Genomic DNA, 15,209 nt, shown 5'->3' on the forward strand with positions numbered 1-15,209 from the left:
TCATCCTCCAGCCCCTCCCCCTCGTGGGTTCCAAGCTGAGCCCAGCTGCAGCTATAGGCGCTGCTGTTCACCTAGTACAGACATAGAGAGTTGCCTAGTGTGACACACTCACCCACCCACACGGCCACTCCGGGACTCCCCAGGGTGCTCTCTCCCTCCTTCACACACTCACGCGCTCAGACTCACGCACAAGCACGCAGACACCAAGCGGATAGCTTCTCGCCTGCAGTTGGCACTCTCATTTCCCTGTACTAGCCTCGCAGAGCGGATGGCATCTACGGGCTCTGGCTTTTGGTCCTTCGGGTCCGAAGATGGCTCCGGAGACCCGGAGAACCCTAGCACAGGTAAGGAGCTGGAAAACCAGGGCACTTAGCCTGTGGAGCTGGGGACATGGGAGATGGAAACAAGAGGGGTTTTGAAGGGAGGGATGAGGGTAAATAGGGTTGATTTGTTTTTCGTTTTTTGTTTTTGTTTTGGGTTTGTTTTTAGTAGTTGATGGTGGCTTGCTTTCTTCTGCAGCATGGAAAGTTCTCAGGGGGGCATCCCTTATCTTGTGCTCAGTTGACCCAAGTGAACTCAAGTTTCCAAGTTCTCCTTTTACCTATGCGTTCACTCGTTTCCTGGGGAGGGGTTTCATACATCTCTGGGTTTCTTTCACCCAAACGCGACAGGAGCCCCCAGTACCCAAAGTGTCTCTCCAACCTTAGTCTCAGCTCTCTGAATACTTACCTCCTCCACCTTCTCCCAGGACTGGGGAAAGAAGAGACTTAGCAACGCTTGACTTGAAGTCAGTAAATCTTATTTCAATTCCCCACTCTGATCCTAATTCTGTGACCCTGAGTAAAATACAGCCTTTCTGTCTCTGAGTGACTCTAAAACTCGGACAATCGTTGCCTACCTCCAAGTGCTTCAATAATGCGCGTTGAAAACCTTAAATCACTATAGAAATGTGATTTATTAAGAGATTCTGCAGGGGGGAAGGAGGAGAGGGAAAATGGGTGAATGAATGAAACAAGGAATAATAGAGATCCTTTGGGAGAGAGGAGGGTTAGCAAGGAGAGCATCTTCCTGAGATAGGGTTGAAGTGAAAAGGAAGCAGGTAATTCTTTGTCCCGTTATTTGGACTGAGAAAGGAATCTTTAAGACAAAGTGGGGAGAGGTCTCCTTGACTCCATCTTAGGTAGAAGTCTATTAAATGGGGATGGCCCAAAGGCTCGAAATCTCTTTAAAGAATTAGTTACCTTTCTGTAAGCCCAGTCCCACTTTCTTGACTTAGGTCAATCAAAGCCTCCAAACTTCTGTTTCTCTCTCCTACCCCTATACCCCTCCTCTAGCAAGAGCCTGGTGCCAGGTTGCCCAGAAGTTTACCGGAGGCATTGGAAACAAGCTCTGTGGTAAGTGTTCGAACCCCCCGGGACTCAGAGACAGAATCTGGCGATAGCGAAAAGGGGCTGGAAGGGAGGAATGTTAACTAAGTAGTCGGTATTCATTTCTTTTTAACATAAAATTGGCCAGATCCTCAAATCCTTTTGCCTTATGATGGCCAGAGGCCTGGGGCTGCGGAGTGGGGGCCCTCTGGGTTTCAGGCCTCAGACTGAAGCTCGGTCTTATGTATGCTTCTTCAGCCTTGCTCTATGGAGACGCGGAAAAGCCGATGGAAACCGGCAGCGAGAAGGAGACTCAGGGATCAACGGATAAAAAGACTGTTTGTACTTGCAATCAAAAGCCCTGTAGTTGCCCCAAAACGGATCTCAATTACGCGTGTTTACACTCAACAGGTAAAAGCAAGGTGGCTTCCCCACGTCGGGGCTGAGCGTTTTACTGTCGCAGTCTCCAAAGGCGAGCAAGAGGAGCTCCCTCCCACCAACTCCCCCACACTTCCTGCCCCTCCTCAAAGTCACAGGGTTGCCCCCGAGTCCCACAGGGTGGAATGGGTGAGGCGGTAGAGAAGAGTGGCAAGGCGGGGACAGGTGAAGGTAGTCCGAGAGGGCAACCCTCCTCTGAACGTATTATATCACTGACTTCCTCTGCCACCGATTCTCACCTTTTGCATCAGGTCTACCTTTCTCCCGCCGGGGACCATTTCTAGAATCGCCACCAGTCTCTCCCTTACCCATTGTCTCACCCCCTCCCACCCCCCACCTCGGAAATCAATAGAGAACACAGGTAAAGGCAACTCCCTCTAGATCTCGGTGGAAGGTCAAGGTCGCGGTGCTGACTTATGCATCGCATCATTGAATCCTGGCTCTGGCTTCTCAGTGAGAATCAAAAGATACAGTGGTATCCCCTCCCCCCGCAAACTTAGTGTCCAGACATCGTAAGAGCAAGAAGATTAGGTGTTTTTAACCGGGGAAATTTCAGTCAATGTCTGTGTTAATATGGAATAGCATCGGCCATTGAGCTTATCTTAGGTCTTAGGACTGAGAGAACAGTTATACGCCGAAGAACAATTCTATCTGAATGACGACAACAGCGACAACACACACACACACACACACACACACACACACACACACACAATCTGGTTGGCCTCTGGAGTCAAAGAACTCTCCCAAATACAGTAGCATTTTCCCATTGCATATTCAACTCTGCAAATTTTTACGTTTATGTCAGACAACTCCCCATACACAGAGGAAAGCCCTTTAATGCAAAAATGTAGCAATAAAATAAAATGAACTGGTGTCCAACGCCCAGCTAGAGCAAAGGCTTCCCAAATAAGCCACCACAATTGTCTGTAAAAATGAATTGTAGAATGTGCCTATTGGATTTCTTCTTATTGTAAGCTTCTTCCTGAAAACTCAAAAGGAAAATGTTTAATATTTCCAAGGCTTCCTGTGAGTGCATAGATACACGAATTGAGAGGGAAATCTGTTTTTTATACAAACAAAATAAGGTTGACTCTGGATGAAGCCATAATGTATTCTGAGCAGCAGTATATACACAATTTTTATATGTACGCCTATAACCTTTTTAAATCTCTTGGCATGGGTTTGTCCCCCCCAGATTTGTTGCCAGCATGTAACGGAGAAGTGGCCACTTTGTCTTTTCTCCAAGATGTAATGGACATTTTGCTTCAGTATGTGGTGAAGAGTTTTGATAGATCAACCAAGGTGATTGATTTCCATTATCCAAACGAGCTTCTTCAAGAACATAATTGGGAATTGGCAGATCAGCCACAGACCTTGGAGGAAATTTTGTCCAACTGCAGAACAACTCTAAAATATGCAATCAAAACAGGTACTGTCGGGGTAGAAATTATTAATGCCTAGTGTTTCTTTCTGTGTTTTCATACAAAATCATAAGAATCAGTTTTTCTAAAGAAAATTATATTATAGGGTTTTACAGATATTGATATTTCTGAAAATTCCCCACATCCCTGTCACTTTTTACCAATAACTGTTTTAGAAGACTGGGTTGTTGGGGTCTTTTTTCAACCTGGGACATTTACTCCTTCATTATAATGATCTTTCCATGGAAGTTTACCTGGTATAATATATACATTAGAAATAGATTTTTTTCTCTATTTCTACAAAAGTCTTATTTTTGATTCATGAAAATTGCTTTTATACATTTTGCTATGCAAATTAACTGTCCCTCTCAAAAAGAATCTTTTTTTTTTGGAAGATACCAACATAATAAACTTAAATGGAGAAAGAAACAGAAAATATATAAATAAAATATGAAAAAGCATCTTTGGAACTGAAATCCCAAATACTAGTTATGCCCCACTAGCAGTTTCCTTATTAGGAATGGTCACCCACACTGTCACTAGTCTGTTTGCTCACTGTATTGGTGAGGTAAATTTTTTTGGCACTTAATCAAGTGACTGTAGATTTAAAATTTGCATTCCAGATTCCTGGTATTGTTAAATTAATGTTTTTAAATGCCCACAGAAAAGCTTAGCAATTCAATGGTGTTGTATGAGGGAGAATATTCTTGAAAGCTATTGGGTAAATGAAGCAAAAAGAGGGAATCTGATTTCCTTTTATAGAAAAATGTTTTTTTTTTTACTTCGAACAGTAGTATAAACATTGGTTTCCCCCTCTCCAGTGTTATTCACATGCATTTTATAGCCAGAAATATTACATTTATGCAAGTGCTTTCAAGATTTTATTTTTATTTCTGTAAAGTCAGCTGTTTCTTTCTGTCCGGGTCATGATTATTGTCAAATCTCATACATTCAACTGTTAATCACCAAGACACATGGACCCCTTGAGGCTAAATTTTAAAAATAAAAATTATAAGAAAAAGTAAGCAAATATTTAGTAACCAAAAACATTGTGCTACATTTTTAGAAACAAAAGGATATTAACATACTTTTGCTTTTAAATATATATGCAATTTCAAAGCTATTTTTATCAGAAAATGAAAATATAAAATAGCCTTTGCATTGAAATGTGATTTGGCATTGACAGTTTTGCCCTTGGCCACCTCCATTTTCACCATCCATAACCATTTACTGAGTCTGTACTATACAAACTAGTCAAAGACCTAATGGAAGGTGGGTTGTGTTTTTTTGGCGGGGAGGGGGGCAGTGAGGGGAGAAATAGGAATGGTTAATGAGGGCTGCTAAAACCCTTGAACTAAAAAGCATTTTCAATATTTCCATATCTGTACCTTTAGAGCTGTGAAGGCTTTTACGAAAAGGGGAAAAAGTAAACTTAGTAGATGAATCTCATCAAATTCATTGTCTGAAGTGTAACTGAGTTCTACCCTTTGTGGTCCATATAAAATATTATTATATTGTAGGATAGATCTAGAACTAAAATCTAGTACTCAATACTCACAGGTTGCTGAGATGGGGCCATGACACTATACTAAGCAATGAAAATAAGGTTTATTACACTTTTAAAATGACATGAATATACAAACATGACTATTTTTTCATTTCCTGTTAACACATTGCTCTTAAAGGAATTTATTTAAGTGGTGCTTTTTGAGTGCTTCCAAAATGGTAAATCACTGCTTATTATTTTTATTGCTATAGAATCAAAACCAATTTGTGAGAAATCCTTACATTTCAATTTTGTAAAAGTCCACTGACTTTTTAAATTCAATTTTAAGAATAAAAAAGAGTGGAAATTGCAAGTAAATGAAATTAATAGTTTCTGGCCATCAATATTCCATTTAATATTAGAAACAAATCAGCCAATTCAATACTTATCTTTTACCACAATGCATGAGGAACTAACTGCTAATCAAGAACTGATTTAATGCCATTTATTTAAACTTCAAATGGAAAATTGAATTAATCAGGCTAACTTTCTGGCCCAGTGGTGTCAATGTCCAGAGAAGATCTCAACAAGAATTGTAGAAACATTGCATCTTCTGACTTATTAGAGTAAAATTCCAATTGCTTCTTTAACTGATAGATTTTTTTGGTACTGTCCCTTGTCTTATTTCATTATTATGACTATTTAGTCATTGTGAAAGTGTTTGTCATTGTACTACCCCCACTGAGTTTCTTCCTGCCTTTTTGTGGATTAGAAGCTTACATGTTAACATTTTTTTATCCTGGGTGATGCATTTTAGGCTAAAAGGGAGGTGGGAACAGCTTTAGAAAAAAATTTAATTTCGTGTTTCATATTGAAATTTCTACTTCTTTACACAATAGAAAAGCAGGTTTAAAAAATGATCACAGTGGGGATTGTTGAATTCAAACTTCTTTATTTCTTTGACACTTAAAAAAAATACATCCTAGACTCTGTTAAGCCAGTAATAAAATTCAAGGAATTGGTATTTTTAATCAGCCTGAACCCACAGAGGTGATAAGCGGCAGGCTCATTTACACAAAGAACTGTTTGACAATGAGGTTTTGCTCCTACCTATCTGTTTCGCTTTACAGGTTGGACACATTCATTCCTTGTCTTGCAGGTTAACAGAGCCTAAGAAGGTGTCAGGGATCATTTGCTACGATGTGGAGAGGTAGAAGCTGCTGGTCACACATCCCTATTCTCCACCCTGCTATATATTCCCCACTAGCTGCTAAATGCACGCATTAACATTAGCTTCCCAGGGAGCTGCTCATCTGTCCTTCTCAGCAGAAGGAAAGCATGAAATAGCAGCAGTGGCAGCAGCTGGTTGGAAGGGGTTGTGGAAACAGCTGGGCAAGTTCAGAGATAGGTCCCACCAATAGCCCTTTAAGGGAGGGGAAATGTGTGAAGAGGTTGGAATCCTTTGCTAGGATCCTATGGGTTGTACTTCGACCCTATAAGGCATCATCAAAAGAATTAAAACATAATTAGTTGGAATGCTTCTCTTGACCTGCCAGGAGAACTTCTGGCCTCTCCAAAGCTGCAGATCAGTTAACACTGACTGACAGACTTATCAAGGAGGGAGAAAATCATATAAAGATGGAAGAACAAGGATATTTTTGTTGCCAAACAATACAAGTAAAAATCTGATCTTTCCAGTTTATCTAAGGTAGCCTTCAGGCTGGCCTGTCCTGCCACTATGAAATGTCTCATGGCCCCCATTAGTTTCAAATATTACAAAGTTTCAATAGGGTTAAATAGGGAACAATAATAGGACCCAAAGAAATCCAAGGTGACTCTGTAGGACTATAGGTAGACTGATACATAGAAATGCTGAGCTTAATAGCTTAAAAAATAACTATAGGGAAGGGAAATGACATGGCACTAGGAGAGAAAAGCAAGCTATGTGTTCATCAGAGAGCTGAAATGGAATACAGAGTCAATGAGGCAGAGAAGAATGGGAGGGCTGTTCCAGACAGTAGCCAGGAGCAGGAAAGGAGGTTCTTTCACCCAATATGGAAGGGTAAAGCTGAGGAGGTTGGCACTGGAGGACCTGGAAGGGAGTAATATGTGACAAAGGCTCTGAACAAGGCCACATAGAGTTAATATAATGCCAAGATGTAACTGAAAGAAACACATCCTGAGACCCTTTTAACTTTCAAAAGCTCATTCAGAGTATTATATGTTCCTTTAATGCATAATTTTCTAGCAATGTGCCTCGGTCTGATAAGAGACCACTACAGTCCAGGAGATAAGTAGCATGCTGATTTTTGCCCCTGTTTTCCTCATAATCATCCTTTATCTTGCCTTTCCCACATGGGGACTGTGAGATATCACTATTCCTAGTTTAAGACAGATGTTCAGAAAGTGGGAAATGTCTTTTTATCAGATTGTATGCCTTCAGTTGTTCATCTTTCAAAATTCTGGCTGCTAACAAAATCAGCCTGAGACAAGCATCTGTGGGGCATAGTCTATAAATGAATTCTAACATGGCATTGGAAACCCCATTTAAAAAAAAATAATATCCCCAGGGGTATTTGAAGTCAAACCCCTGAGAGGGTTTTTAGAAAAATCCAGAAGTCAATTAGATCAGCCTTGTAAATGGATTAATCAGACCATCAAATATATTCCCAAGTATCATTCTGACTTGACAATGATGTTGAATTTAATCAGGTTTATTTAAAATCACAATTATGAGAGAGCTCTTCTATTTACAATCATCTATTCTGACAAGGAAGAAATGACAAATATTAGCACCATCTATCCCATTTTTTAGACAATCATCAGCCTTTGAATCCTGGGCAAAGCAGTCAGCAAAGTTTCCCATTTTTGTCTGGTCTTTTATCATCATTAGCCATTCATCATTGATGTTATTATCAGTGTTTGGCAGGCCTCTCAGTGTCTGCCTCTTGAAAGCGTCACAGATCTCCCCTGTCCCCCAAAAGATTTTAATAGCTTCATAAGCCATTTAAATTTGAAATTGTCCATCTTTGGATTGGTGCCATACATTAGATTTTCAGCTACATTGAATGAATAACAAGGAAACAAAACAGCATTCAGATTCCCAACCATGCTTTGGGATTGAGGAATGGATATTTTAAAGCAAGGAAAACCAAATACTTGTAGAAGCAAATACTCTTGTAGAATATAGGAAATATTTTCCTATAGCCCAAAGGATTGGCCTATCTTCTTTAGACAGGTAAATTTTGTGCTCCAGAATTATTTATTTCCACTAGATGAGACCATAATCAAAGTATTCTGATTTTTACATAGGTCATCCTAGATATTTCAATCAGCTTTCTACTGGATTGGATATGGTTGGATTAGCTGCAGACTGGTTAACATCAACAGCAAATACTAATATGTAAGTAGCTAAATTTGCCCTCATATAATCCAGTTTAACTTTCAAGGAGATGCTATAGTCCTTGCCCCAACTCCTTTGGAAAAAAAATCTTTTTAATATTTTAAAGAGAAAATTCAATAGCATCTACAATATTCCTATGAATTTCAGGAGTGGTTTGTGACTTTTTGTAGTATTACAGAAAACAATCCAGTAATATCTATCACAAAGATCTAAAGGCAGCTGTGCAAAAAGGCAAAATATTTCTGTAGTTTGCATATATAAATATGTATAATATGAAAAAGAATGAGAACAGATGCTATCCTTTGAATCATGTTACTTTGTAAAATTCCTTTTTTGTCTTCTCTATGATCAAACACATTTGTGCATTTTGCCATTAATTTTTACTTTTAGCATCAGGGATCAAGCAAAAATAATGAGACCTATTGATAGGTATAATTCTCTGTGCCGACTGTGTTATAACCTTAATGTGATATGAATGTGACATTTACAGCAGGGAACAATTCTATAGATATTGTAACTGCTAAATTATTGCTTTGGGTGATATAAATAAAATGTGAACATTACTGCATTTCAGGTTCACCTATGAAATTGCACCAGTGTTTGTACTTTTGGAATATGTCACATTAAGGAAAATGAGAGAAATTATCGGCTGGCCAGGGGGCAGTGGCGACGGGATCTTTTCACCTGGTACATGTTACTTCATGCTTTCTTTTTGTATCTCACCTTATGATGTGCTGTGCCTTGAAATGAATCTAGAAAAGCTAAGATAATGAAACCTTGCTAATGAGAGGCCTCCCACTAATAACATTTGGTAGATCTCTAGGTCTGTTGTTGGATTCATAGAGGTGGTTAGTAGAGACTTAACTGTCCACCACTTTTGATGCCTTCAACTTAACCATCCTGTTCTGGGAATAGCAATAGGTGCACAGGAAAAGCATGATTAGAAGTGACATTTGCCCTGAAGTTCTACTGTGATCCCACTTTTTATAGGTCATATGAAACCAAGAAATAGAGTGTTCTTAATAAAAGAGAGATTATTTGTAGCTTTCCAATTTTAAAGTGAAAAGTCCCATGAAAAGGAAAATGTAGCATAAATGAATAGCATTTTACATTTTCACATGAGAGAGTATTCCGGGGAGGGAGGGAGGGAAGAAGGCAGAGAGAGAACAAGACAGAAACAGAAGAGATAAAAACAGAGACAGAAACACAAAGAGACAACGACAGTGAAAGATACACAGAGGCAAAAAGAGGGAGATGTGAAGTGTGTGTGTGTGTGTGTGTGTGTTTGTATCCCCTTAGACAAAGACATCTATCCTCTAGATTGTTCCTATTTAAAGTTAGTGAGGGGAAAACGGTGCCTCAATAGATAATCTTCTGGAAACAACAAGGGATGATGATTTCTTTAAGAGATTTCTGGTTCCTCTTCTTTCATTACTCAGTCTTTCCATCCTTTTTTAAAATAATCATTCATTGTACTTTGAAACTCCATTATTTAAAATTACTTTCACTGATGTCTTCTCTACCAGACAAAAAAACAATCCTAAAAAGAGAGTTATGTTCTTAGTTATTAGGACTGCCCATGGACTTGGTTTATTGGAAGAGGAAATGTGTCTTTAAAAAAGAGCAGATCAAAATTGTAAGAGGGATTCACTGACCCAGGGAAAAGAAAGATGGTGTTCTGATTATCACCTAATCAGTGGCAGGATGATCCGCAGAGATGCTCAAGGCTCAGAGCTCACTGTCTGTGCTCATTGAAATGAAGCCTGCTGAGGAAGTCATGGTCTGGCCTGTCATTTGGTCAGAAACAGACAATAGAACCTGTCAAAGGACAAGCATTGACCTCTCTTCTGTAGGACTACAAAGATTAAAATCTACTAAGACAAGAAATGGAAGAGGGAGAGTGAAAGGAAGGAAAGAAAATGGACTTGTATAACCAAGTCCAGGATTGAAATTAGCCAGGCTGACATGGATTCCAGATCTGTTTTAAAAAACCTAAGATTTAAATTAAAAATTAGATTTTTAAAAATTATTCAGTTACATCAAGTGAGAAAGGACTAAGGAAGGGTATGGCTAGCTACATATAAGGGATAGTAGGACTTTTTAAAAAAACATTTATTAAATTAATAAATTCCAAATGGCCTAAATTTTGCAGAAAAGTTAGTATGTATACATACTAACTGGGAGAAGAATTCTTAAGTACTTTGTATTAAGAATTGGAAATCAGTTCCAAACACTACTTTCCTCTTACTACTTTTATAAATTTGACAGAGAAGTACTGACACTTCTTCTCACCCACTCATCCCCCCAAAAAGAGTCAGTAATTTTTGTCAGGTAACCTCTGAGACAATCTATACTTTTTGCCCTTTTCCTGGGGGAAAATCTACCTGGTAGGTTGGCATTTGGAGTATTTCCCTGACCTGCCTTGTGTATGTAATCTTGGAGTGTATGCACCCCAAGGATGATGTGCCCTTTCTTAACAAAACCCAGAGAATCCTCATAGATCACTCAGGTGACTCAAATCACATACTCTGTTTTAGGAGCCTTGAAGCTTCCATTGTCCCTCAAAATTATGATGGAAAACTGAAAGGAAGAGGCTATGCTGTGTCCATCATTAGGCTTTTGCCAGACCCCAAAAACCTTTCAGGCCTCACCATCTAGCTTAGAAGTCCCCCTTAAAACAACTAACATTTATATTGTGCTTTAAAGTTCCCAAAACACTCATTCTATCTTAACAACCCTATGAGGTAGGTAGTAGTACCCTCATTTTACCAAAGAGGAAACTGAGAACAAAAGAGGTTAAGTAACTTATCCAGCATCATACAGGCCAGGTTTGAACAAGTCAAGTATTCCTGACTCCAAGACTAATATTCTGTCCACGGTGGTACCTAGCTGTCTGTCTAGGACTATGTCTCTACAAAGACATTCAAAACTGAGGCAGAACACAAGTCACTAGATAGAACTGACCATCAAACTAAGAAAGATGATGTCCTTGTTGAGGCTTTCCCAATGAGCCGATGCTGGGTCAAGACCAAATGCATGCACAGAACATGGGCCCAGGGTGCCCAAGCATGCCAAGTGATGCAGGTAGAACAATTGCCCCTGCCCCTCAAGGAAAGAGCCCATAGTAATACCCTCACAGAGAATCCTAGGATCATTGATTTTTAGTTGCGAGGGACATTAGAGGACTTAATTATCCAATGTCCATTTGCATCTATAGACATAAATATATGCCTGTATACAAATATGTATGTATATAATAATATCTATCATTTATATAGCAATTTAAAGTTTGCAAAGCACTTTACAGGTGATCCCATTTGATCCTCACAATAACGATGTAACACAGTGGGCTGTTATTATTGCCATCATAACAGATGAAGAAACGAAGACTGTGAGAGAGTTTAAATTGACTTGCCTTTGATCACACAGCTAGTAAGTATCTGAGGCAGCATTTGAACTCAGATCTTCCTGACCCTAAGTCCAAAGTTCTGTGCCATTTAGTTTCCTATAAACTCTCTCTCTTCCCCCCCCTCTCTCTCTCTCTCTCTCTCTCTCTCTCTCTCTCTCTCTCTCTCTGTCTCTCTCTCTCTTTCTCTCTTTCCCCCCCTCTCCATATGCATATATAACTTTCTCTCTCTATGTCTCTCTTTCTCCCTCTTTCTCTCCCCTCTCCATATGCATATATACAAATATTATACACACACATATATATGTATATATAAGCCTAGAGGTCAATATAATGACCCAGAAAGTCCACAATACTGCCCTGATACACATACACACATGTGTCTGTATGCATGTATATATGTGTATGGAAGGCATTACCAGGAGTCTTTTGCAGTTAGTCATGGGTCTCTAACAAGGCAGAGAAGGGGTAATTTTTAAGGGTCAGTGGATGTGGTGGAAAGAACACTGAATTTGGAGTCAGAGAACCTGGGTTCTTATTCCATCTCTCATTTACTACCTGTGTGATCACGGGCAAGTCACTGAACTCCATGTGCCTCAGTTTTCTTCTAAGTAAAATGGATGAGTTGGACCAGATGGTCTATAAGGTCCTAGTCTAGCTCTAAATTTATGATGCTATGATCCATGACTCAGCAGGTTAATAACCCCTTTCCTCCACCCCAGTTTAATGAAACCAGTGTCCATACCTATGTTATTTAAATATTTCTTTGATCAGGAAAAAAACCCTCAATTTATCCTACATGAGTCTGATCTGAAGTTATAAATGAACATAAACAGGATTTTCTCCTCCTTCTTAAAAGGTGAATTGTCTACTAATAGAAAAGCAGACAGCTGGCCTTAAGCATTCAACTTGAGAAAAAATAAGAGTTTAGCTTCTTAGAAGAGTAATATATGTTAGCAAAAAGAATTTGCAGGTTTCTTCTGGCTTGGGGCTATGACAGCAGCAGGAGGAGAATTAAGTCAGAAAAAGGAGTTGCTTTCCTTGTTACCTGGACTACTGTGGCCAGCATTCACAGAACCAGATCGAAATCCCTTTGCTTCCTAGGGGAAGCACCAGGAATGCGCAGCTCATTAGACCCTGGAGGGACTTTAGACATCAGCTAGTATTCCTCCACTTTACAAATAAAAAAACTGAACCTTAGAGAGGGAGAGTAACTTGCTCAAGGTCAACACAGCAAGATGCACATGAAGTGAAAAAGTAGGGGGATGGGACCCAGATTTCCAGCTCCCCGATTCCTTAGCCCATGAGAACACCAAATTTAGTAGAGTGACTTAAAGTGAAGAAGGCAAGAACCTCACAGAGTGAAGGTATTCAAGAAGAAAGAACATAGGCAGGACCAGGGTCCATCTTTCTTAAGGGACCTAAATGCAAATCTTCCTTCATAGGGGAGTAGGGTCAATAGGCAGTATTTAGTAGCAGAATGGCAGGGAATCTGAGGTCTCTACACATCTGGAAAGACTTTGGCAAGTCCAGATGGTCCAGGCTGGCCAAGTAAATTAATTGAAACAGAGGATAAAGTGACTTCACAAGAAATCTGCTTCAGTGTCCAGGAGGACAGCAGTGTCTTAATATCAGAAGGGGTGGCTAGGTGGCACAGTGAATCGAACACCAGCCCTGGAGTCAGGAGGACCTGAGTTCAAATGTGGCCTTAGACACTTAACACTTACTAGACGTGTGACCTTGGGCAAGTCACTTACCCCCAATTACCCTGCCTTCCCCTCCTCCAAAAAGCAATATATATATGTATCAGAAGTCTAGAGCTATAAGGGAATTCTAAGGCCATCTAGTCCAAGCCCCTTGGTTAAGTGACATGAAAACTGCTGGTCCCACTTTGAACTTCTATCTCAGACATGTTCCAAAACTTATTAAGTTTTAATAAGGCCCCACTTAAGCTTTCTATGCCACAGTCTCCTTCTTTAAATGGAAATACTGATGATGGAACCAGGTTCCCACAAGGAATGCTGTATGCCTTAAGATGCTGCGTTAATAAGGTCCTATTAGGGACTGACCTTGAGTGCTTGAGTTTTCCTATTCATGAAACCCAAGCTAGGGAATGGAGCTGGATTTGGCATTACTCTATTACAGAGAACTTCCTCTCTTGATGCAAATTGGCACCTTCTCTGAAACTTATAGAGTGACTTGACTAAGGTCACCCAAGTTTGTGTCAGAGACAGGTGAAATTTTGAGGTCAACTATGTATCCACTATACTATCCTGACTCTTCCTAGGAACTCTACACTTATTGAGAAAGTACTTTGGAATTCTCGGCTAGATAGCGCTAGATTAACATCAGGAAAAACTGGGAATATCATAGTCCCCAGACTGAGGGACACAGGGAATAGATGTTCCACTACTTGACTAATTAATAAAACCCAGCTCCAAAGACAGAGTTTAGTTCACTCATGAGACTTCCTATACTCAGCAAAACTTCAGGAATTTTTCAAAGTATTGTGTCTCCCTTGTCTGTCTGTCCTTCCTCTGTCCTAGAGGCAGCCAGGTGGCACAGTGGATAGAGTACTGGGCCTACAGTCAGGAATATCTGAGTTCAAATGTGGCCTCAGAGCTTATTAGTTAGGTGACCCTGGACAAGTCATTTAACCTTGGTTTACATCAGTTTCCTCAACTGACGAGGGATTTCCTCAACTAAAATGGGGATAATAATACCATCTACCTCCCAGAGTTGTTGAGAGGATCAAATGATATGTGTAAGGCCCTTAGCACAGTACCTGTAATAAATAGTTGTTTCCTTCCTGCCTTCCATCCTTCCCCTGCTTGGCCCCAATGATCTTCTGAAAGTCCCACACAGGATGTACATGCCTCTCTTGGTCATGACTACACATCTAGTAAGTGTCTTACAACTAGCAAGAATCATATACCCAGAGCTGGAAGGAATCAACCCCTTGAATTCATAGATAAGGAAACTGAAGTCTAAGAATATTAATTGTCCTGCCTCAGGTCCCACAAGAAATGTCAAAGGTGAGATTTGAATACAGGTCCAGACCCATTATTTTTTCCAGTGTAGCACAAGGGGGACTCCCCTTGTCATTGTGCTGCTACAGCAATAATGCCTTTTCCAGTGTCTGTTCATTTTCCCATCATCGCTGCTCAGGTTCCTGATAGAAGGGTGTCACTGAGCTACAAAATGACCCATTGGGAAGCTAAAAGCTTCATGAGAAATTGTTGTCCTAGTTGCATGTAACAAACACAAGAATGCCCCCCCCAAAAAAGGTCAGAGAAGAAGAAAACCTGGACAAATAACATTTAGTGCGCTCTCACCTTGGAACACTATAGACCTTTCAGAGATCCCATATGATCCAAGCAGGAGGGACTTGGGTTTTCTTAGATTCCCAAGTCACTATCCTCAATCTGGCTGATGATAAGTCCCAGAGTCTTAGGGAGAGTCGTTCTAGACCAATCAGATCCTTTTGCCTAGAGCACAATGCTAATGAAGGTCATGGGCCCTGGCTTCACTGGGCAACTTTGCAGGACCACAGAAAGGGAGAAACTCTTGGACTGCAAGTCCTGCTGATGTTGGGTGGATAGAATCCCCTTGGAATAGGCAGGACAGCACCATCTCAAACATATTCACCATTTTCTCTAATTTAGAGTCTCATACCTTTTGCGTC

At 40.1% G+C, this 15,209-nt stretch overlaps 1 protein-coding gene across 1 annotated transcript in view; it reads left to right on the forward strand.

The window, feature by feature from the left end:
* Positions 1 to 15,209, forward strand: part of GAD2 (glutamate decarboxylase 2) — an 86,832-nt gene continuing 71,623 nt past the window's right edge. The window contains exons 1-6 of the mRNA XM_069086328.1: positions 1 to 344; positions 1,335 to 1,394; positions 1,626 to 1,778; positions 3,004 to 3,237; positions 8,028 to 8,118; positions 8,693 to 8,805. Of these exons, the coding sequence (XP_068942429.1) occupies positions 269 to 344; positions 1,335 to 1,394; positions 1,626 to 1,778; positions 3,004 to 3,237; positions 8,028 to 8,118; positions 8,693 to 8,805 (727 nt within the window). The 5' untranslated portion in view covers positions 1 to 268. The remainder of the gene's footprint in view (positions 345 to 1,334; positions 1,395 to 1,625; positions 1,779 to 3,003; positions 3,238 to 8,027; positions 8,119 to 8,692; positions 8,806 to 15,209) is intronic.

This window comes from Petaurus breviceps, unplaced genomic scaffold, assembly GCF_028583685.1.
Source record: "Petaurus breviceps papuanus isolate PSGF00001 unplaced genomic scaffold, PetGlider_PUasm1.0 178, whole genome shotgun sequence".
In the NCBI taxonomy this organism is placed as follows: domain Eukaryota; kingdom Metazoa; phylum Chordata; class Mammalia; order Diprotodontia; family Petauridae; genus Petaurus; species Petaurus breviceps.